Source organism: Neoarius graeffei, chromosome 6 (genome assembly GCF_027579695.1).
Source record: "Neoarius graeffei isolate fNeoGra1 chromosome 6, fNeoGra1.pri, whole genome shotgun sequence".
In the NCBI taxonomy this organism is placed as follows: domain Eukaryota; kingdom Metazoa; phylum Chordata; class Actinopteri; order Siluriformes; family Ariidae; genus Neoarius; species Neoarius graeffei.
Window position 1 is genome coordinate 40,268,592 of NC_083574.1, and position 24,647 is coordinate 40,293,238.

Here is a 24,647-nt window from a genome sequence, read left to right on the forward strand (position 1 = left end):
AAGATCACGTGGACAAGCCAGAAGGCTATTGGAAAAAATGTTTTGTGGACGGATGAGACCAAAATAGAACTTTTTGGTTTAAATGAGAAGTGTTTTGTTTGGAGAAAGGAAAACACTGCATTCCAGCATAAGAACCTTATCCCAACTGTGAAACATGGTGGTGGTAGTATCATGGTTTGGGCCTATTTTGCTGCATCTGGGCCAGGAAGGCTTGCCATCATTGATGGAACAATGAATTCTGAATTATACCAGCGAATTCTAAAGGAAAATGTCAGGACATCTGTCCATGAACTGAATCTCAAGAGAAGGTGGGTCATGCAGCAAGACAACGACCCTAAGCACACAAGTCGTTCAACCAAAGAATGGTTAAAGAAGAATAAAGTTAATGTTTTGGAATGGCCAAGTCAAAGTCCTGACCTTAATCCAATTGAAATGTTGTGGAAGAACCTGAAGTGAGCAGTTCATGTGAGGAAACCCACCAACATCCCAGAGCTGAAGCTGTTCTGTACGGAGGAATGGGCTAAAATTCCTCCAAGCCGGTGTGCAGGACTGATCAGCAGTTACAGGAAACGTTTATGGCCCTTTTCCACTACCCTTTTTCAGCTCACTTCAGCTCGCTTCAGCTCACTTCAGCCCGACACGGCTCGCGTTTCGACTACCAAAAACCAGCACGACTCAGCTCGTTTCAGCCCTGCTTAGCCCCTAAAACTCGCACGGTTTTGGAGTGGGGCTGAAGCGAGCCAAACCGTGCCGACTGAGGTTGGGGGCGTGAGCAGACACTCCCCTGTGCACTGATTGGTGAGGAGGCGTGTCCTCACATGCCCACACACGCCCCGCGAGCGCGCTGGGATCTGTAAACACCGCAAACCCGGAAGAAGGAGAATTACGAATTGCGAGAATTTCTGAAGCCTTATGCGCCTCGCCTCATCTATACGCTCTTGCCAGTATCTGTTGGCGTTGTCGGTGACAACAAGCCACAGCACCAAGACCAGCCACACTAACGACTCCATGTCCTCCATGTTTATTGTTTACTATTCGGGTCGTGAGACTACCGCTTAAAAGCTCACTGAATCAGTGACATACAGAGCATCGTGGACGAGTTCGCGGAGCGCAAGGCTCGTCGTATGCCCTTCAAATAATGCGCGCAGTAGGCTATTGATGTTTTATTATGAGCCATGTACAGTATGTCGCCGAATGTTTTTTTGTTTCTGAGTTGCATGTTCGTTTGAAGGACTTAATGTACAAAATAACATAGTTGCACCCCGTAGTGTTGAAATTGGTAAACACAGTGCATTCAGTGAGGTTTGCACCGCCCTCCTTTTATTTCTGACTCTTCCTGTCACCGTTGCAACCTCTGAGCGCTCATTCGTATGCCCTTCAAATAATGCGCGCAGTAGGCTATTGATGTTTTATTATGAGCCATGTACAGTATCCTAATGTTTTTTTGTTTCTGAGTTACATGTTCGTTTGAAGGACTTGATGTACTAAATAACATAGTTGCACCCGGTAGTGTTGAAATTGGTAAACACAGTGCATTCAGTGAGGTTTGCACCGCCCTCCTTTTATTTCTGACTCTTCCTGTCACCGTTGCAACCTCTGAGCGCTCATTCGTATGCCCTTCAAATAATGTGCGCAGTATAGGCTATTGATGTTTTATTATGAGCCATGTACAGTATCCTAATGTTTATTGTTTCTGAGTTACATGTTCGTTTGAAGGACTTGATGTACTAAATAACATAGTTGCACCCGGTAGTGTTGAAATTGGTAAACACCGCAGTTGCGGACATTTTGTAGCCTAAAATGATGTTATGATAAGCTTTAATAAAGGGCCCGGTCATTTGCCCCGCCCCCGGCCCGGCTCTGACTTGTTCCGCCACTGTCACTGATGTCACTGTTTGCGCTGCTTGACGACATCACCTGACGTCCACCCACTTTCGCTAACTCCACCCAATGTGTCCACCCACTTCCAGCCAGCACGGTTCAGCGCGGTTGTAGTCGAAATGCAACTCCAACAGCCCCGCTCAGCCCGACTCAGCTCGACTCGGCACGGCACGGCTCAGCCGCGTTTGTAGTGGAAAAGCGGCATTAGTTGCAGTTATTGCTGCACAAGGGGGTCACACCAGATACTGAAAGCAAAGGTTCACATACTTTTGCCACTCACAGATATGTAATATTGGATCATTTTCCTCAATAAATAAATGACCAAGTATAATATTTTTGTCTCATTTGTTTAACTGGGTTCTCTTTATCTACTTTTAGGACTTGTGTGAAAATCTGATTATGTTTTAGGTCATATTTATGCAGAAATATAGAAAATTCTAAAGGGTTCACAAACTTTCAAGCACCACTGTATGTCAACCCAAAATTACTTTTTTTTTTTTTTACTGTAAACACATTCATAAAAAATTATTTCTGTATCCTGTTAATCCGGATCTAGAGCTTGTCCTAATCATCATCATCATCATCATATCTTGTCACATCAATGTCTAATCCATGCGATGGCAGCACTGTTGCAAGATTTAAGGTCCTCTTCTGAACATGTAGGTCCTTGGGGGCAATCATGGAGGATGTGATGCATGGTCTGAGGAGTTACGCCACAAGGGCACCCAGCGTCTGTGGAGAAACCCCATCTGTAGAGGGAGTCCCCAGTCTTCCCCACTCCTAAGAACACTTGCGAGTGAGACAGGATGGGACACCAGTCTAACAGTCCCCATACACACAGAAACACCTAATTCACCAACCTGCATGATTTTAGTAGGTGAACAAAAACCAGAGAACCTGAAGAAAATCCATGCAGACATGATAAACTCCACACAGACCATAACCTGAGCTCAGGTTTGAACCAAAGACCCTGGAGCTGTGAGGTTGCAATGCTACCCACCATGCCACCAATAAATATATTTTAAACAATCTAAATAGAGGCATGTTATAGTTTTGACACAAAATTTTTATTTGAAAAAAGTTTCCTTCACTTCTACACCTCTATAAGATCACGGATACAAGCGGCCGAAATGAGTTTCCTTCGCAGAGTGGCTGGGCGCTCCCTTAGAGATAGGGTGAGAAGCACAGTCACTCGGGAGGAGCTCAGAGTAGAGCCACTGCTCCTCCACATTGAGAGGAATCAGCTGAGGTGGCTCGGGCATCTTTTTCGGATGCCTCCTGGACGCCTCCCTGGGGAGGTTTTCCAGGCATGTCCCCCCGGGAGGAGGCCCTGGGGAAGACCCAGGACACGCTGGAGGGACTATGTCTCTCGGCTGGCCTGGGAACGCCTCGGTGTTCTTCCCAAGGAGCTGGCCAAGATGTCTGGGGAGAGGGAAGTTTGGGCTTCCATGCTCAGACTGCTGCCTCCGCGACCCGGCCCCGGATAAGCGGATGAAGACGAGACCTCTATATTTAATATCTCTGAATCCTCCCCTGGAGAGAATCACAACACTGAGCTTTTTCCTGTAATGTCTAACAGGTTTACTCACACTTGCAGAAGGATCTTGGGAGTTCCTCCATGCAGAACATTTTCAAATCCTTTACATAATCTTGATCACCTATCTCAGTACAAACCACAAGTTTTCAATCAGATCAAATTCAGGGACTAATGCGGGACCAAAAGGTTGCTGGTTCGATTCCCTGGACCAGCAGGACTGGCTGAAGTGCCCTTGAGCAAGGCACCTAACCCTCAACTGCTCCAGCAAGTGTGGTGGTGTACCTTGTGTCTGATTAGCTAAAGAAAAACTCATGATGTAATTATCAGTTTGGGCAGGTAACCCAGCCATAATAAAAATAATGTGGGTGTTTTTTCTCTTTTCTTTTTTGCCTTGCAGCCAATATGGTGGTGAATTGGGGGCATGTTTGGATGTTGAAAGACTCATCTATGGGGTGTATTGAAGTATTCTCTTTAATAGATTAAGTTCTGTAATAATTTGAAGGGTGCCAATTTATTCTGCACTTAATCTGATGGCTAGAAGGGTCTAAAAATGCAATCCTGTTTTCATATCTCTGTTTTCATATTTAAAACAGACTTAGACATGAGCCTCAGTGTGTTGTGTACTTCACAGACTGATACTGGTACAAAGCACACATTCTTTTCCTGAATAAAACACATGAAAATGGCCCATCAGTCTGCTCCGGTGCTGTTTGAGGCAGAAGGAAGGAAGGAAGGGCTGCCATCAGGAGGAAATAGATAAACCCCCAGAATGCCCTGCAAATCAACACACACCAGAGCAGAGCAGAATACAGCTTTACCAACCTGCCTGGCTCCAAACCGCCAGCAGCACTCACTGACACAGGAGGCCCACAGCACACAGAGTGCCAGTCTAAAAGTAATCACAATCACATAAACACAGTGGCACTTTTTTCTTTTCTTTTTTTTCTTTTTTTTTTAGGGGGGGTTTAACTCTAGAACTTTTAAGTATGTCAGTTTGTCCTTCTCGATGAAACCCTTAAAAGGTTGCATGTAGAAGCCATCAGGACGGACGGCTTTGCGCATTCTCTTTAACATGATAAACTTTTTTTTTTTGCCTTATTAAGTTCCAAACAGAAGAAAAAAGACAGGCTGGTGAGGGAACAGCTATTTATACCTGCTATAACATAAGTGATAACTATGCTAGAACTAGCTTGTTTTGTGGACCTTCAACATGTTCAGCAACAACATATTAAACATAACAAATAAAATGTATGGGGTGTCATTCTTTAAGAAATAAAATTATGTTGCCATTGGATGGGTGGCATGGTGGTTAGCACTGATGCCTCACAGCAAGAAGGTTCTGGGTTTGAGCCCAGCAGCCAATGGGGCCCTTTCTGTGTGGGTTTCCTCCGGGTGCTCCGGTTTCCCCCACAGTCCAAAGACATGCAGGTTAGGTTAACTGGTGGCTCTAAATTGACCGTAGGTGTGAATGTGAGTGTGAATGGTTGTTTGTCTCTGTGTGTCAGCCCTGCGATGATCTGACGACTTGTCCAGGGTGTACCCCACCTCTCGCCCATAGTCAGCTGGGATAGACTCCAGCTTGCCTGCGACCCTGCACAGGATAAGCGGTTACAGATAATGGATGGATGTTGGCATTGGTAAATTATTGGATATATTGTAAGAGGAATAAAATATTTTGCTGTTGTTAGAAAATTATTGGGGGCAACATGGTGGTGCAGTGGTTCACAATGTCACCTCAGAGCAAGAAGGTTCTGGTTTCAAACCTCATGGGTGACTGGGGCCATTCTGTGTGAAGTTAGTATGTTCTCTCTGTACCTGTGTGGGTTCCTCCAGGTGCTCTGGTTTCCTCCAACAGTCCAAAGATGCAGGTTAGGTCAACTGACTACTTTAAATTGCCCATAGGTGTGAATGTGGTTGTGAATGGCTGTTAGTGTGTTTGTTATCCCTTGAGAGATTAGCGACCTGCCCAGGATGGACCCCACTTCTTGCCCAATGTTATGGAACAGCCTTCCACGGAGACGTTGACTATGAGGTGAGGCAATCGGATAGGGGTGGGGCGCCACAGATTTACCACCTCAACCTGCTCAAACTCTGGAACGAGGAGGTCCCTGTGGCATTGGTGTAGGTGGTTCCAGAGAAGGCAGAGCTGGGGCTGGAGGTTCAAAAGGGAACATTGGCATCGCGTACCTCTCCGGTCCCCTGTGGAGACCACCTCTCCCCAACCCAACACGCGGAGGTTGCCCACTTGCAGACCGAGTTTTCGGACGTGTTCTTGCCCCTGCCCGGCTGCACCAACCTCATAGAGCACCACATTGAGACGCCCCCGGGGGTGGTAGTGCGTAGCCACCCTTACAGGTTACCCGAGCACAAGAAAAAAGTGGTTCGGGAAGAACTCGAGGCCATGCTCGAAATGGGCATCGTCGAGGAGTCCCACAGTGACTGGAGCAGCCCGGTGGTCTTGGTACCCAAGGCCGACGGGTCGGTCCGGTTCTGTGTGGACTATAGAAAAGTCAACGCGGTGTCCAAATTTGATGCGTACCCAATGCCTCGTATTGATGAGTTGCTCGATCGGCTAGGCACGGCTCGTTTTTACTCGACACTGGATTTAACAAAGGGTTATTGGCAGATCCCCTTGACTCTATTATCCTGGGAAAAAACGGCCTTTTCCACACCGTTCGGCTTACACCAATTCGTCACACTTCCTTTTGGGCTGTTTGGGGTGCCCGCTACGTTTCAGCGGCTGATGGACAGGGTCCTCCGCCCCCACGCCACCTATGCGGCCGCCTACCTCGATGACATTATTATCTATAGTAATGACTGGCCGAGGCACCTCAAACATCTGAGGGCCATCCTTAGGTCGCTGAGGCGAGCGGGTCTCACAGCCAACCCGAAGAAGTGTGCGATCAGGCGGGTGGAAGTACGGTATCTAGGCTTCCATTTGGGCAACGGGCAGGTGTGTCCCCAAATTAAAAAGACAGCAGCAATTGCAGCCTGCCCGAGGCCCAAGACCAAAAAGGGGGTGAGACAGTTCCTGGGGCTGGCTGGCTATTATCGTAGGTTTATACCTAATTATTCAGACGTCACCAGCCCGCTGACTGATCTGACTAAAAAGGGGGCACCAGATCCGGTCCAGTGGACGGAGCAATGCCAGCGGGCTTTTTCTAAGGTAAAGGCTGCACTGTGTGGGGGGCCACTTTTACACTCCCCTGACTTTTCTCTCCCCTTTGTGTTGCAGACGGATGCGTCGGACAGAGGGATGGGGGCCGTTTTGTCCCAGGAGGTGGAGGGGGAGGATCGCCCAGTCTTATACATTAGTCGCAAGCTGTCGGTGCGTGAGGGGCGCTACAGCACCATTGAGAAAGAGTGCCTGGCGATCAAGTGGGCGGTCCTCGCCCTCCGGTACTACCTGCTGGGACACCCTTTCACCCTCTGTTCGGACCATGCGCCCCTCCAGTGGCTCCACCGCATGAAGGATGCCAACGCGCGGATCACCTATTGGTATCTGGCACTCCAACCCTTTAACTTCAAGGTGATCCACAGGCCGGGGGCGCAGATGGTTGTGGCGGACTTCCTCTCCCATCAAGGGGAGGGGGAGTCGGCTGCAGGCCGGACGGCCGCCCGGCCTGAGTCGGGCGGTGGGGGTATGTGGCAGCGGGGGCGTGGTCAAGCATCGGTCTGTGACAGGAGGGCGGAGTCAGGGAAGGTAAGTGGCAGAATCACTACACCTGTGGTTAATTAATGTGTTTGTGTGTCTTCCCCAGTGACCACGCCCTATTTAAGGAGAGAGAGCGAGAGCAGAGGGAGCTCTCTCCTCAACCAGATGACTGATGTGTGTGCGTGTGTCTGGGTGTGTGTGAGAGAGTTCGAATAGGCTGAAAAGCTGAATAAAAGCCAGTTTTGTGAACTCAGTTCTGTCCTGCCGTCCTTCTGTGCTCCACCCACCTACACAAACTGTCACAGAAATATAAATAAGTGTCTTAGACAATAGATACTATTTTACGCTACTGACTAATAATCAAAACTTTATGTGGCTAATGCTACAGAAGAAGGGGTTTATGCGCATGCGTCTACTTCTTCTATTGTTCTGGTGTCTCCAATGGGACCGTCTTACAGTGCACGTAGAGGTGTGGCATGTGTATTGCATCGTTTTCAGCAAGCGTTGCGTTGCCATATGTACCTGATATTTTACTGATCTGTTGCCCATGTGGACACGATATTTAAAAAAAAAATCTCGTTGCCGTTGTCGTGTGGATGTAGCCTCAGTGTTTAAGTCTAGGCTGAAAACATAGCTTTTGAGTCAAGCCTTTGGTTTGTAGCTTTTTATTAGGTAAAGGAGTAGATCTGGAGGGTCCTCAGACAGAGTGTTTTGGTAAACTGGGATGTATCGATGCTGTCATCCCCCACTCTCACATGTTCACTCGGGTTTGTTGACAGTATAGCGGATGGCTGCTTTATGTCCCAGGGCACCCTCATGACTGTGTTACCTTCTGTCTCTCTCTTTTAGTTATGCTGTTTTAGTTAGTCTTGCCAGAGTCCCCGCTTGCATTCAGTGCAAAAGTATACTGTTCTTACTCATTAGGTGACACTGGGCATACCTAAAAACCTGTGTCCCCATGGTCCCTTCCCTCTGTCTGTCCCTCTCTCTTGAGTCACATGTCGATCCTGAGACACCATCGATGCTGACCTCTTCTGCTCCTCGGACCTGCCTGATCTATCCTGATGCCCTACGTTTGGCTGGAATCTCATCACATTGCTTCTGTGGAGGATGGCCTCATATGGACAGTCAAACGTCACACTTAGAAGACGGCTCTGGACACTTATAGTAATGCTTTTATGTCTGAGGACTGCAGTTAACTTGCTAACTTCAGGACCGCAGTTGTCATGAACAGTTTTACACTTAAGTCTCCATCAATGAACAGTTTATAACTTCAACAAAACAGACTGTTATCACTTAAATGAGGATGGGTTCCCTTTTGAGTCTGGTTCCTCTCGAGGTTTCTTCCTCGTGTCGCCTGAGGGAGTTTTTCCTTGCCACCATCATCACAGGCTTGCTTATTAGGGATAAATTAGGGATAAAATTAGCTCATATTTAAAGTCTTTAATTTTCTGTAAAGCTGCTTTGCGACAATATCTGTTGTTAAAAGCGCTATACAAATAAACTTGACTTGACTTGACAATGTCTGCTGGGATTGGTTCTAGCTTCCCCCATGGCTCTGATGGATAAGTGGTATTGATAAAAAACAAATGGATAAAATAATCAAATTTATGAAGGCAATGTATCACATAGCATGCCCTGTCATATTTTATTCTTTACTTGACCTTTTCTGTAATCCTCCAGAAAGTTAAAAACACGTTGCACAGGATTCATTGCATAATTCTCTGTCCTCGCCATAATTCATTGATTTTCATTGAAATTTATGTCTGGTCACTGGAACTGTTTTGGCAAATCATTCATTTTGGTATAAATCTGCTTTGGATTATTTGGATTTGGGTTATTATATAAGACCATGCTGTGGGGATTAGGTACATCAATATGTCTGTTTTATGGTCAATTGAGCCGACTCCATTTTCACTTGATATTAAAAATAGAACCCAGTTGCAACCACATATCCAATAGCTGAGCTCTAGAAGCAAAAATCACTACAAATGCAGAGTCATGCATTTTTAAATCATACAGACATTACTATTACAGCTTTTTTTAACACTACACGTCCCCATTGTCTTTATGTTCTTATTTTACCAAAGGTGTGTCACAGAACACTGTATAACTAGCCCTTATCATTAATGTAAATCAATGCACTAGACTAATGCTGTATCACGCCACTGAATAGGTAAACATCAGTCTACTGACTCATACTTAAAGGAGATACGCAGAACCATGGCCTCACTTTTTGTTTATAAATGCCTTGAGACCTCAAGAATGGCAAAGGAATAGTTTTAAGCGTGAACAATAAATCTAATAAAGTAATTTTTATGATTAAAATTATTCATATACAACCCTGATTACAAAAAAGTTGGGACAAAGTACAAATTGTAAATAAAAACGGAATGCAATAATTTACAAATCTCAAAAACTGATATTGTATTCGCAATAGAACATAGACAACATATCAAATGTCGAAAGTGAGACATTTTGAAATTTCATGCCAAATATTGGCTCATTTGAAATTTCATGACAGCAACACATCTCAAAAAAGTTGGGACAGGGGCAATAAGAGGCTGGAAAAGTTAAAGGTACAAAAAAGGAACAGCTGGAGGACCAAATTGCAACTCATTAGGTCAATTGGCAATAGGTCATTAACATGACTGGGTATAAAAAGAGCATCTTGGAGTGGCAGCGGCTCTCAGAAGTAAAGATGGGAAGAGGATCACCAATACCCCTAATTCTGCACTGACAAATAGTGGAGCAATATCAGAAAGGAGTTTGACAGCGTAAAATTGCAAAGAGTTTGAACATATCATCATCTACAGTGCATGATATCATCAAAAGATTCAGAGAATCTGAAAGAATCTCTGTGCGTAAGGGTCAAGGCCGGAAAACCATACTGGGTGCCCGTGATCTTCGGGCCCTTAGACGGCACTGCATCACATACAGGCATGCTTCTGTATTGGAAATCACAAAATGGGCTCAGGAATATTTCCAGAGAACATTATCTGTGAACACAATTCACCGTGCCATCTGCCGTTGCCAGCTAAAACTCTATAGTTCAAAGAAGAAGCCGTATCTAAACATGATCCAGAAGTGCAGATGTCTTCTCTGGGCCAAGGCTCATTTAAAATGGACTGTGGCAAAGTGGAAAACTGTTCTGTGGTCAGACGAATCAAAATTTGAAGTTCTTTATGGAAATCAGGGACACCGTGTCATTCGGACTAAAGAGGAGAAGGACGACCCAAGTTGTTATCAGCACTCAGTTCAGAAGCCTGCATCTCTGATGGTATGGGGTTGCATTAGTGCGTGTGGCATGGGCAGCTTAGACATCTGGAAAGACACCATCAATGCTGAAAGGTATATCCAGGTTCTAGAGCAACATATGCTCCCATCCAGACGACGTCTCTTTCAGGGAAGACCTTGCATTTTCCAACATGACAATGCCAAACCACATACTGCATCAATTACAGCGTCATGGCTGCATAGAAGAAGGGTCCGGGTACTGAACTGGCCAGCCTGCAGTCCAGATCTTTCACCCATAGAAAACATTTGGCACATCATAAAACGGAAGATACGACAAAAAAGACCTAAGACAGTTGAGCAACTAGAATCCTACATTAGACAAGAATGGGTTAACATTCCTATCCCTAAACTTGAGCAACTTGTCTCCTCAGTCCCCAGACGTTTACAGACTGTTGTAAAGAGAAAAGGGGATGTCTCACAGTGGTAAACATGGCCTTGTCCCAACTTTTTTGAGATGTGTTGTTGTCATGAAATTTAAAATCACCTAATTTTTCTCTTTAAATGATACATTTTCTCAGTTTAAACATTTGATATGTCATCTATGTTCTATTCTGAATAAAATATGGAATTTTGAAACTTCCACATCATTGCATTCCGTTTTTATTTACAATTTGTACTTTGTCCCAACTTTTTTGGAATTGGGGTTGTAGGTAGCGGTCTGAGTGAATGACCTTGACATCTGTGACGTCACTGCAGGAAGGCTATCGGTCTCATCGCCATTTCCGCTATACTAAAACACAGAGCTGACTGCAACTCCGATCCTCCATTTTGAGCTAATTTAACGCCATGCCACATAGATGTATTGCTGGCGGGTGCAGCAACACGACAGAAGGTGGATTTATGCTGCATTCATGGCCCAAGAATGTTCAAACCGCAAAGATTTGGACGCGTTTTGCGAGAAGTTCACGAGCACATTGGGCGCCTACGACGTGTTCTCTCCTCTGCTCTGCACATTTAACTGAAGACTCGTACGAGACCTCTGATCTGTTGGGGAGCGTTGGCTATAAGCCCATATTGAAAGAGGGTGCAGTATCAACAATTAAAGGAAAAGAAAACTACAAGAAAAGGAAAGTAAGTTCAGTTGCACCAGTTCTCCTGGACTGTGAGCCGAGGGTTGTTGCTAAACCCGGGATGGAACAGGATGGGACGTGACATTGCTCAGGCAGTGACCTCCTCATGATTGTTGCTAAAACCAGTGACATCCCGTCCCATCCCGGGTTTTAGTAATTGCCTGAGCCGAGCAGTAATGGCGGAGTACTCAGTATGGAGAAAATGGAGAATGAGTGGAGCAGCCGTCTGATTTCTCTGCTGGATATGCTCGCCTCAGCAGCAATAACTCACCCTTACATGGAAGAAGCAAATGAACGGAGAACTGAACGAACAACTGAAAGTCAGATTGTTTCAAAACAAACAGCCACAAGATCAGCTTTCAAGAAATGAGAACACAGATGGGTAAGATGCGACTCTCATTTGGATACAAAACAAAAAAAACAACAGCACATTGTTTACCTGCATTTAGACTAATACATGTAACTTGTATTGTGTGTTGAAGTTACCGGTATAAGATTATTTAATTTGCTTCAGAATGTGATTGTCTCAGTTCATCTGATTATTTAATTAGCCTTTTATGTTTTATCAGTGAAAATGCATGCATGTACATGTATGTTGCATAAGTTATAACACCTATCCTGTTTTAATGAGAGTCAACCCACCATCAATGAAGTCAAATCAGTCTTAGTTGAGTGAGTCGGTAACGCTATTTCTTACTTTCACCATAAATTTTTATTTATATGACTTTGGTCTATAGATGTAAAAGGTCTCGGCCTTAAAACCAGTTACCGCTGTGACGTCGTGCACTCAGGGCTGGCTGGCTCAGCAGGGCAGCTCGAATTCCAACTTTGCACTCGATTTTAACTCTCGAAAATATATATATTTTTATTCCCATTTATGCAGCATACAAGAGTCAAGGATGGAGATACTATCCACTCAGAAATTTATTTAAAAATAAAGGTTCTGCATATCTCCTTTAAAGAAATTAAAGCTTGCATGTTCATTTTTGTTATTGTTCTGTTATGTCTCCTTGCTAATTCCATATGACCTTCTGTCCATTCTGCTTCCTAAGGAGCAAACGCCCAAGGCTGTATTGAGATTTAACGAGAGCTATTTGTGAGATGGCGGCACGGTGGTGTAGTGGTTAGCACTGTCGCCTCACAGCAAGAAGGTCCCCCACAGTCCAAAGACATGCAGGTTAGGCTAATTGGTGGGTTGAAATTGACCGTAGGTGTGAATGTGAGTGTGAATGGTTGTCTGTGTCTATGTGTCAGCCCTGTGATGACCTGGTGACTTGTCCAGGGTGTACCCCGCCTCTCACGTATAGTCAGCTGGGATAGGCTCCAACTTGCCTGCAACCCTGTAGGACAGGATAAGCAGCTACAGATAATGGATGGATGGATATTTGTGAGATGCTATTTTTGGCTCGTCTATCATCAAGTGCTTGAGATGAGAACGCAGACGTGACCCAAGTGTTGAAAATCAGCACTTAACACTGCTGAAGAAATGGTCTCTCTCTTCAGAGAGACAGCACTGCCAGCCCTGAATTTAAAGCATCACAGACCATGGAATATTCTTCTTACAGGAGATAAGTTAAAAGTATGAAAATAGTTTGTTCCAGTGTGGTTAAAAAGAAAATGGAAATGAATGTAGCATGTTCTATGCTGTTATAAATGTACAACAGTGAGAGAACTGTGTTATAATATATGGACACGAGTGTTTTACTGGGAAATACGCCACTTGTATTTTTCATACATGCTACATCCGAGACATGGAGAACCAAAACTGTGGCATAAATCTCTATATGTCACTCGTGAGAAAATTAATTCATTGTTTTGATAAATTTGGGTACTTTTTGTTTGTGAATGTGTCGATATAATAAAAAAAAAATCACACCTTGGCTTGAAGATATGAAGTTTATCTTCTTGTGTTGAAAAACTCATATTTTTCATATGAAATACATCACGGATCTGAGTGACATATTTAAATAATATTGGCTGGCTTTGAGTGGTATATCAGATATACAGTATTCCATTCAGCTAGCATGATACTGAACGAGTCGAAGATGAGTTCAATATCATACTAGCTGAATGGAAGATATCTGATATACCACGAAAAAAGACAGCCAATATTATTATTATTATACATACACACTCTCTTCATATCAGCATATCAGCATTCTCGAAGGCCAACACTAGCTTACCCACGAGTTGGCACAGTCAGCGCGGCAGTGCAGTCACCTAGTGTAGTGTTCATCAGTAGTGTTAGTGAAGGCCAATGCTAGCTTACCTGCGACTCAGCGCCATCAGCATAACAGTAAAGTCACCTTCCAGCCGGTGTAGCGTTCATCAGTAGTGTTAGCGAATGCTAATAAAGCAGTCAAGCCAGTGCTATCGAGAACAAGTAGCACCGACTAACAACCGAGCAACTAAGATTTCTGTCTCCAGACTCTTCTTCCACGCATGCTCGCCACAGTATTCATTTCCCTGTGTAATTTACTTAGTTACTTTTAAAATCAACATCGACAACTACACACTGGTAGCCAAAATTCTCTCAAAATCTTCCATATTTAATGAAGCAAACCTGGCAGCCATGTTTGTTTGCAAATTGTCACAGTCACTCACTAGCTTGGAAGCTTTACGTCTCCAACGTGTCTCTTTTCTTGTTTTTCGATGTCCGTTGGTATGTTTTTCTCTTGTAAATATGCATGAAGAATATCTAATGAAGTTTTGGTAGCCTTTCGGGTGTTCAACGCATTTTTCTCTTTCCCGGTGAACACTGAAATGGTTGTGCACATGCACAGCAGAAAAAAGTTTTTCAGTAGATATTCGTGCTCGGACGTGTGATGTCGTGTTGTCTTGACAACGTGCAATATCGTAACAATATTGCACACTCATTCTCCATTGGGTAGAGTAGCATAATACATGTAGGATAAGCGATATGCGAATAATATTGCATGCTATCGAACCAAATGAATGAAACCCGCTAGAAGGGAATAGAATACATGTTTCTATTCTATGGAAAAATTGTCCTGTATGTATAATAATAATTAGTTTATCTTCTCATGTTGAAAAATATATATCACTCGTTTGCTTCGCTCAATCATGAATATAGTCACTCCTCAAAGATAAACTTCATATCTTCACGCAACTGTGTAATTATCCTCTATATATTATACAGACGTTATATGCCACTTCAAACATTATCATGCCCCTGATTCAGGCACAAAAGAAGTCCAACTCCATGGTGACTAGCAGAAGATACAGCCAATCAGAAAAGAGATAGAGTACAACCATGGGAGAAGTCTGTGTTATATAAAAATGAACTACTGACTATAACATTTAACAGAGTTCTACATAAAACCTCGGTCACAACCGGACGTATGATTTTTTGGCCGTGCGATTTTTGGCGTTTCCCAAATCGCTGCATTTTTTTTGGTTAGTGGATAACGTAGTTGTGGTGACCATGAAGGAGTAAGATCACCGCGCACCCAAAGTACAACCTGGAAGTCGAATGTACGTACCACGCACGAAATCTGAGGCTGCTCGGACGTACGGCTGTCGCTTCATTCATACAGCCAACGCACGTAGTTGTAAGATCAATGTCCTTCAAACATGCACTAATCGTACTGACCGTGCGTTCCATGCAGGCTTTGTATGAAGGTTGCAAGAACTGCGCACGATCTGTACATTGTGCGTACCAACGAGGTTGGATTTTTACTAAGAAAATGCCAAAACAGCACCATAATTAGTATTTAGCAGGTCAATACTCACCAGTTGTGTGTAGTTCAGTAGCAATGCCCTGTGTCAATTTCCGTTTGTGGATGGCGTTGCTGTACAGGTCCAAAGTCTTGTCGTAGAAACAAGGGTTGGCACGGAAAAAAATCTACCAACCTCTCCTCGTCTGCTACGCCGAAAGAGTACGACAAACTCCTGGCCTGCTGGCCACTGTCGTGGTCTTCATCCTCCTCCTCACTGCTCCTTGTCCTCTCTCTCCTCCCTCTCTGCCGCCGTCTCTCTCTCCTCCCTCTCTGTCACCCCCTCTCTCTCCTCCGTCTCCGACACCTTTTCTATCCTCCTCTTCCCTTTTGCCTTCGGCATATTGACGCAATGAAATGAAATGAAATTGGATTTTCTCTCAATTAAAGCCTACGTGTACAAATGGCCGTAGGCACCCCTGCAGCTTTATATACCCGAATTTTCGTGCGATTGACACCCTCTCGCCGTACGGCCAATGCACGGCCGACTTACTCGACACGCATGGATGACGTACGAAATATCTGAACGTGCGTTGGCCGCACTAATTACGTATGTGGGGCGCACGACACACATACGGAGTCCGCAAGTGCGACGTACGAAAAAAATTGACATTTTGCCCAAACCTGACACCAGCAAATCGTACGAAAGACGCACATCGGCCGTACGGAAGACACACGAGGCCGTAAGTTTGTCTTGCAACCTGAAAAAAACGTAAGCGCCCATAGAGTTTGTTTGACATGACAAAGAACCTCTGCAGCCAGTCTGCGGCCAGTCTACGGCTCGAAAATCAGCACGTCACACGCGCGCCCTCCGTGCGTTTCTTGCGTTTTTTGTACGTAGACCGGCCGTAGGAGCACGTACGGCTGGTTGTGACTGAGGCTTAAGCTATATCTGACATATCTGGGTGTTTGTAGTACAGGGTGTTTCAAAAAATTTGATATCATTTCACAATCTAATAACTTTGCCAGTTCATGTTCAATTGACCTCAAATTTTAACAGCAGGTGTGGAAACAGGTCAAAATTTTATGTTTAATGTTTTTTGTTTTTATCTTTTTAGGTATAGAAATGCCAGTCGCTGGAAAAGAAAAGGCGTTGTGTGTGTTAGAGTACGCTCGAACACAGTCGACCAAGATTGTGCAGCATGCATTTATGAGAGAATTCTCTAAAAATGCACCAACTGCAATGCAGATTTGGACACGGCACAAAAAGTTCAAAGAGGAAGAATGTCTGTGCAGGGCAAAAGGATCTGGACGGCCACCAGCGTCGGACGAGACGGTCGAGCAAGCGGGTTTGCAAATATTGAAAATTTGCGAAATCGTTCATGGAATCCACATATCTTTGAATTTGTCATTCAAATTTTGAGGAACAAATCTTATATTGCTCAACATTAAGCCTGTTCGGTTTGATTTGCCTCGACAATGTAGTTTCTGGGATATTTACATCTCAAATAATATCAAATTTTTTGAAACACCCTGTATTATTACACACATTTAGGAAAAAAAATGAAAGGTTACTGGTCCTAGCTTTCTAAAATGGTACTCTGAAAGGAAAATCTTCTGTTGTAGGTTTCGCAGTACATACAGTCCTGTAAACAAATAATGACTTTGCACATAACAGGGCACGCTGTTATTGTGAACTTGATTAATGATGGAGTGATGTGATGCAGCTCGGTGCAGAGTTGAAGGCTGTTACCACCCAGAAGATTATTTTCCGTTCATTTCATTTAATAAAGAAAAATTCATCCTACTTTCTATTCATTCATAATGTACTCAAGTACATTGTCGTGGAACATCTGTGAAACAAGTTACTTCCTGTTATCATGTATTATATGTATTATAATACTGTAGTTACAAGCAATCAGACCCACACCAGTTTCTGTTTTTATCTCATTTGAAGTTATTAAGACAAAAAAAAAAACAGCTTGTCATGTTACAAAGCAAATCCTCTACGCTGAAGACCTTCCTGTGTCACAAAACGTTCGAGCTTTACCCGGAACAGTTACAAAGCTCTGACAATGGAGACTCCTTCCAAAAATGTGAAACAAACAGAGAATTCTTCCCAGAAGTTTCTTCACAGAAAATGTCCACATGTCAACAATTACACACATTTTGAAATGTTCACGTGGTGTGTCCTCCGGTCACTAATCCCTGTGAATGAGCTGTTATTATAGAAACCATTACCTAGACCAAAAGAACAAGTAGATCAATATAAATCTTTGATTTGAAATACAATCAGGACTATTGTCCGAGCCGTGCTGTTCAGGAAAATTAACCAACACCTTCTCACGAATGACATATTATCCATAAACAGTTTCTAGACACCTCACCTGTCCACTTTGTACTTTTTTCCTATGGCAGATAAGGAGATGCAAGATCTATCTATGGAAGATGACGGATTTTAGGAACATGTAAAAAATGCATGTAATTAGGAAAAGTAGAATCAAATCCATTAGGATTGATAGGCAGAGCGTGTTTCACATTTTAGTGAAGATACAGCAGTTTCATTTGTTCATGGGAATAATATTAGAAGGGTGCAGAAAGCCTTTAGAAGGCATATGATAATCTGGAACAAACCAAATCAGCACCACACACACACACACACACACACACACATTATGAGCCAGTGTTGATGTGTTCTCACCTCCATGCACTGAGGCAGGTTCTGTGCAGCACTCACTGGAGAAACAGTGCCTACAACGATGAGACACATCCATGCCAAACACCACATAAGCACCATTTGTTCCCTCGGCTTTTCCTTAGACCAGCTGAGAAACATTACATCAAGCCTACCATTGAAGGGATAAGTAGCTATCAGCAGAGAGAGAGAGAGAGAGAGAGAGAGATTTCTATGGAAAGCCAGAAGTGTCAAAAACAGTTTCTCTCATCCACCTTTAGAACAGGACACTCTTAAGCCATACCTGTCAACCCTCCCGTTTTTCCCGGGAAATCCCTTATTTTGACTTATTTCCCGCTGTCTTCCCGGTTTTTTATTTTCCCGAAAATATCCCGTATTTTGACATTATATAAAAGTCCCGTATTTTCACAATATAAAAAAGTCGGTAGGTCCAGAATTCATGACGCGCCTCTGACAGGAGTTTACAGCAGGAAGTCGGGCCATGAATTCACGTCCCCGCCCTCTCAGGCATCAGTAATTACAGAACTACGTCCGGAGGCGAGGCTGAACAAGTGATTAGGTCCAGTGTTGCCAGATTGGGCGGTTTCCCGCCCAAGTTGGGCGTTTTCAAGTGCATTTTGGCGGGTTTTGAACATATTTTGGGCTGGAAAACGTCAGCAGTATCTGGCAACACTGATTAGGTCTGAGGTGAAGATGGCGATGCTAATAGCTAAGAAAAACATTAGCCTCTCTTTCTCTGATGATTTCAACAAGTGCGTGGCTGGAATGTTCCCAAACTCTTCCCTCGCAAAGAAATTTTCCATGGGGAAAACGAAAGCCTCCCAAATAATCAAAGGTAAGCTACACATGTTTACATTAAGTATGTCCTGGCTAAGACCTCATAAAGAATCATAAAACACGGGACGAGATGTTAAACAGTCCATTGTGCCAGTAGATGGTATGCATGAGAGAGAGAGAGAGATAGAAAGAGAGAGAGAGAGAAAGAGAGCGCAACATGAGAAGCTGCCAGTCAAGATTTGAATTTGGGACACATCATCAGTAGTATGCCCTTGATTCATGGGGTGTTTCGGCCTTTAGATACTATACACCCTCCTCAAAGGTGGCCAGCTACAGGTTGATCAAGCCTGAGCTTGTGTCCCAAGCCCAAATCCCACCCTGTAGTTTGTTACGATGTTATATAGGGTCTGTGAGCCCAGCAAGGATCTTTCCGCTTCATCCATATCCATTGGCTGCTTCTTTCAGCCGCTTCGGAGACAGCTCTTATTGTCTGACGAAGAGCTTGACCTTGCACGCCAAGGTCTCTGAGCAGCCTGATAGTGGATGAAGCAACGAAACCCCGGCATCCCACTTCTACAGGATAGATCTTTGTCGACCATCCTCGTTGTTGAGCATCCATTGCCAGCTCGGTATATCGCAGTTTCTTGCGCTCATACGCTTCTTCCACTGCATTCTCCCAAGGAACGGTGAGTTCTATGATATACACTGACTTCATCAATGGAGACCAAAGTACCATGTCTGGCCTTAAAGTAGTGGATGCAATCTCAGGAGGGAAAATTAGTTGGTGCCCAATGTCAACTAACAATTTCCAATCCCGAGCCTTAGCTAGTTCTCTAAGCTTGAGTGTGGAGGGAGGATGGTTAGGCTTTTTTTGACCTTCTCGGACAAATGAAGCTGTTATGGTGGAGTTGGTTGCTGTCTGGGGTAAGGAGTTGACCGTAGCTCTCTTGGTCTCTACTGCTGCTGCCAGACACTTCAAGACCTGATTATGCCTCCAGGTGTAACGCCCTTGTGTGAGGCTGGTCTTACAGCCAGTCAGGATGTGCTTGAGAGTCGCATCGGCTGGACAAAGGGAGCAGGTTGGATCCTCACCATACCACTGGTGGAGATTTTTTGGCGATGGCAATACATCATAAGTGGCCCTGATGAGGAAACTCAGGTTATTTGCCTCCATCTTCCACAGCTCCCTCCAGCTGAGCTCTCTTCTCTCAAGCCCCTCCCATTTCATCCATTGCCCCTGTTTAACAAGTGAGACAGCCTTTGTGGTTCGATCAACCTCCTCCTGGCGGCGTATCTCCTCGACCACCATTTTCCTCCTCTCTGCCTTGGAAGCCTTGTGCCATGTTGGATTACCTTCTGACAGACCAAATCCCCCTCTTCCAGACTGGACATGACCCACAATGTCCTTGTACCTCAAACCTGACACTGCACTCTGCAGTGCATTGGACGTTGTCCATTTCCTTCCAGTTGCTAGAGGTGGTGCGGTCGTGCTGACGGTCAGATCTTTGGAGTCCTTTAAGGTCATGTGAAGCCTCACTTTGGCACACTTGTACTCTTCCGTGAGGCTTGTGACCGGAAGTTCAAGGACTCCTTTGCCATAGAGGCTGATATTGGTCAGACACTTTGGGACACCCAGCCATTTCTTTATATATGAGGTCATGGTTGGTTCCATCTTCTCCACAGATGTCATTGGAACCTCATATATTGTGAGTGGCCACATGATCCGAGGCATAAGTCCATATTGCAGGCACCAGAGCTTCAGCTTTCCTGGCAGTTGGGTCTTGTTGATGTTTGCAAGCCCATTGGTGAAGTCGTGCTTTAGCTGTTGGACTTGCTCTTTATCTCCCAGGCTGGCATTGTACCACCTACCTAAACTTTTCACGGGTTGCTCATACACCGTTGGTATTGGATCATCACCAATGTAAAAGCTCATATTTTTGAGCTCTCCCTTCACGATTGAAATGCTTCGTGACTTGCTCGGCTTAATTTTCATCCGGGCCCATGTGATGTTCTCTTGCAATTTCGCAAGTAGTCGCTTCGTACACGGCACAGTAGTGGTCAGGGTGGTCATGTCATCCATGTATGCCCGTACTGGTGGAAGGCGTATGCCATTCTTAGTGCGTTCTCCCCCCACAACCCATTTTGAGGCCCTGATGATTACTTCCATGGCCATTGTGAAGGCAAGTGGAGATATTGTACACCCTGCCATAATTCCTATCTCCACTTGCTGCCACGATGTTGTATAGGCAGCTGTTGTAAAGCACAGCTGCAGGTCCTGAAAGTAAGCTTTTACCAGGGAGGTGATGAGGGGTGGGACGTGGAAGAAGCCAAATGATTCCCAGAGGAGGTTATGTGGCACAGATCCAAATGCATTGGCCAGATCAAGGAAGATGACATGGAGATCTCTCCTTTCCTTCTTGGCCGCCTGGATCTGATGCCAGATCATACTGGTGTGCTCCAGACATCCGGAAAATCCTGGTATCCCTGCCTTCTGTACAGATGTATCAACGTACTTATTCTTCTCCAGGTAAGTAGACAACCTCTGTGCTATTACACTGAAGAAGATTTTCCCCTCCACATTGAGGAGGCTTATCGGGCGGAATTGACCGATGTCTTTTGAGTCCTTCTCTTTGGGAATTAGGACACCCCCAGCTCTTCGCCACACCTTCGGTATTATTCCTTTCTCCCACACAATCCTCATGAGCTTCCAAAGGTGTCGTAGCACATCTGGTGCATTCTTGTAGAGCTTATACGGTACCCCATTTGGCCCGGGTGCTGACGCAGACCTTGCACGCCGTACCGTATGCTCGATCTCCTTCCATTTTGGAGGGCCAGTCTCCATGAGGAATTTGGGAGGTTGGACAGGTGGTATATCAGGTGGGATGACTAGCTGTTCATGTCTTTTTGTGTCCTGGTGGATTTTCTCCAGATGTTTCTCCAGTTCCTGCTTAGGGGTTTGTAACGTCCCACTTTTTTCTTGAAGGAAGAGGTCTTTGACAAACTTAAAGGGGTTTTTATAAAAACGTGTTCTTGAACGTTCCTTCTTTCTGCGAAGTATCCTCATTCTCTCTGCTCTTCGCAAAGTTGTCAAACGACCTTTGATCTCTGCCTGGAGGAGTGTTAGACCTTCTTTCTCTACATCTGAGGCTTTCTTCCATTGCTTTCCAAGCATCCTTCTCTCTCTAACCAGCCTTTCCATCTCTTGCTGCCTCCTGGACTTGGTTGGTGCTGATGTTATTTTGGCACTTCTCCCTTCACTCACTCCAAAGCGCTGTACGCCATATTGGTAGATGATGTCTCCAAACCTTTCCAGCCTCTTCTCTGCTGTGCCCACTTGTTGTTCCAGAATCCGTGTCAGGTCACTGTTGACAGCTTCCCATTCTCTCCTTTCAAAAGCTTTGGGCCACTTCACATGAGGTTTGTGCGCTTTGATCTTTTCCCTTGAAGGTCTGCGTAATTGAGGCAATTCGTCCACTGACACTACTGCGCTTGTACCATCTTCCTTAGAGCTAAGGGTTTTGATGCTCTGCGATCTTTGGGTTTGCTCCGGCCGCTGTGCTTCACTCGACTTATCTGACTGGTTGCTTCGTAGGAAGTAAGAGTCAATGCGAGGCCCTTCTCTCTGCTTTCTCAAGCACCCCTTCTTTCCTTGGTGGATCTTCAGCCCCTTCGTTGATGTTACTTTAGACCATCCACAAACACACACCTGAAGTGATTGACCTTCTGCTGTTGTAGTTGTCCCATGCACCGCGTTCTTACTCATAGTCATGTTCATTCCTAGGTCAATAGCCATGTGGTCAATCTCTGAGCCATCTTGCGCCCCCGCTCTCGCAGGCTCTAGGGGTATGTTCTCATATTGACTTTCTGTAGCATTTTAGGGTGTACCCAATCACCTGAAAGAGTGTTGGGGACTGCCACCATGAGTAGCTAGCCCATGGCAGCCCCGGTGGGGTCTGTTCCCTCCTGTCAGCTGTCTTTCCAAGCAGTCACACAGTCTTTCCTGTGTCGTCAGCTGTCCTTTCACAGCGGTCACTGGACAAAGCCAGATAATTAGAATCATAAAACACGGGACGAGATGTTAAACAGTCCATTGTGCCAGTAGATGGTATGCATGAGAGAGAGAGAGAGAGAGAGATAGAAAGAGAGAGAGAGAGAGAGAAAGAGAGCGCAACATGAGAAGCTGCCAGTCAAGATTTGAATTTGGGACACATCATCAGTAGTATGCCCTTGATTCATGGGGTGTTTCGGCCTTTAGATACTATACACCCTCCTCAAAGGTGGCCAGCTACAGGTTGATCAAGCCTGAGCTTGTGTCCCAAGCCCAAATCCCACCCTGTAGTTTGTTACGATGTTATATAGGGTCTGTGAGCCCAGCAAGGATCTTTCCGCTTCATCCATATCCATTGGCTGCTTCTTTCAGCCGCTTCGGAGACAGCTCTTATTGTCTGACGAAGAGCTTGACCTTGCACGCCAAGGTCTCTGAGCAGCCTGATAGTGGATGAAGCAACGAAACCCCGGCATCCCACTTCTACAGGAATGCCGGGGTTTCGTTGCTTCATCCACTATCAGGCTGCTCAGAGACCTTGGCGTGCAAGGTCAAGCTCTTCGTTAAACAGTGATTAGGTCCAGTGTTGCCAGATTGGGCGGTTTCCCGCCCAAGTTGGGCATTTTCAAGTGCATTTTGGAGGGTTTTGAACATATTTTGGGCTGGAAAACGTCAGCAGTATCTGGCAACACTGATTAGGTCTGAGGTGAAGATGGCGATGCTAATAGCTAAGAAAAACATTAGCCTCTCTTTCTCTGATGATTTCAACAAGTGCGTGGCTGGAATGTTCCCAAACTCTTCCCTTGCAAAGAAATTTTCCATGGGGAAAACGAAAGCCTCCCAAATAATCAAAGGTAAGCTACACATGTTTACATTAAGTATGTCCTGGCTAAGACCTCATAAATAGCCTAGTGTAAACTAATTGGTGTATTAACTGTTTTATCCACTCATTGTCTGTTTTATTTTCTATCTGAAACTTACCCATTTTAAATCACTCTTGGTTTAATATCTTATATTACTCTCTATCTATCTATCTATCTATCTATCTATCTATCTATCTATCTATCTATCTATCTATCTATCTATCTATCTATCTATCTATCTATCTAGTGTTCCGAGGCCATGACTATGGTAAAACCATAATAAATTGCAATGGAATTGAATTTATTGACTGGTTATATAATGACCTTTCTTATTTTAACATAAGATACGTATTTTAGCCCTTAATTTGGGAAATAACTGGTACCACTGAAAGCAAATAAAAATAAATGTATAGTTTATTCACAAATGCACTCTATAAACCATAAGCATATTGAGTTTGGGTCTTGGCTATCACCAACATGCACCAGAGTACAGGAAATCACAAATACTAGATAGAAAATTGCCTCCCATTCAACTACACACCCACTTTTGGTGAAGGGTATGACTTTCCGAAATTTTCCCTTATTTTGAGTTAAAAATCTGGGAAATATCCCTTTTTTTCAAACCTCAAAGTTGACAGGTATGTCTTAAGCCTCGGTCACAATCGGCCATACGTGCTCCTACGGCCGGTCTACGTGCAAAAAATGCAAGAAACGCACGGAGGGCATGCGTGTGACATGCTGATTTTCGAGCCGTAGACTGGCCACAGACCGGCCGCAGAGGTTCTTTGTCATGTCAAACAAACTCTACGGGTGCTTATGTTTTTTTCAGGTTGCAAGACAAACTTACGGCCAACGTGCGTCTTTGTCCATGAACAAAAAAAACGCAGCGATTTGGGAAACGCCAAAAATCGCACGGCCAAAAAATCGTACGTCCGGTTGTGACCTAGGTTTTACTAGGGTGCATCAGTTGCCCCCTAAAAATGAAAAGTTCCTCCGATCATGATGCATTTTTGTTTTTATGTTCCTTTTGGTAAGAAAACACACTGGGTGAAATATTTTGACAAAATTCTAAAGTTTAATGGTGGCACCAGGAGCTCAAAGTTATGGAAAATGCTGCTATTTTATGACTTTTATGACAAAATTTCAATCA

The 24,647-nt window shown here is 44.5% G+C and overlaps 1 protein-coding gene across 9 annotated transcripts in view; it reads right to left on the reverse strand.

Moving 5' to 3' along the window:
* The window catches only part of elapor2a (endosome-lysosome associated apoptosis and autophagy regulator family member 2a), a 150,955-nt gene extending 132,993 nt beyond the window's left edge, over positions 1–17,962 (reverse strand). For all 9 annotated transcript variants that reach the window (XR_009654883.1, XR_009654886.1, XR_009654882.1 and 6 more), the window contains exon 1: positions 17,819–17,962. Coding sequence is in view for 4 of the 9 variants with exons in the window: in XM_060923637.1 (XP_060779620.1) it covers positions 17,819–17,953 (135 nt within the window). In the remaining 5 variants the exon portion in view is untranslated. The remainder of the gene's footprint in view (positions 1–17,818) is intronic.
* Positions 17,963–24,647: the final 6,685 nt, after the last annotated feature.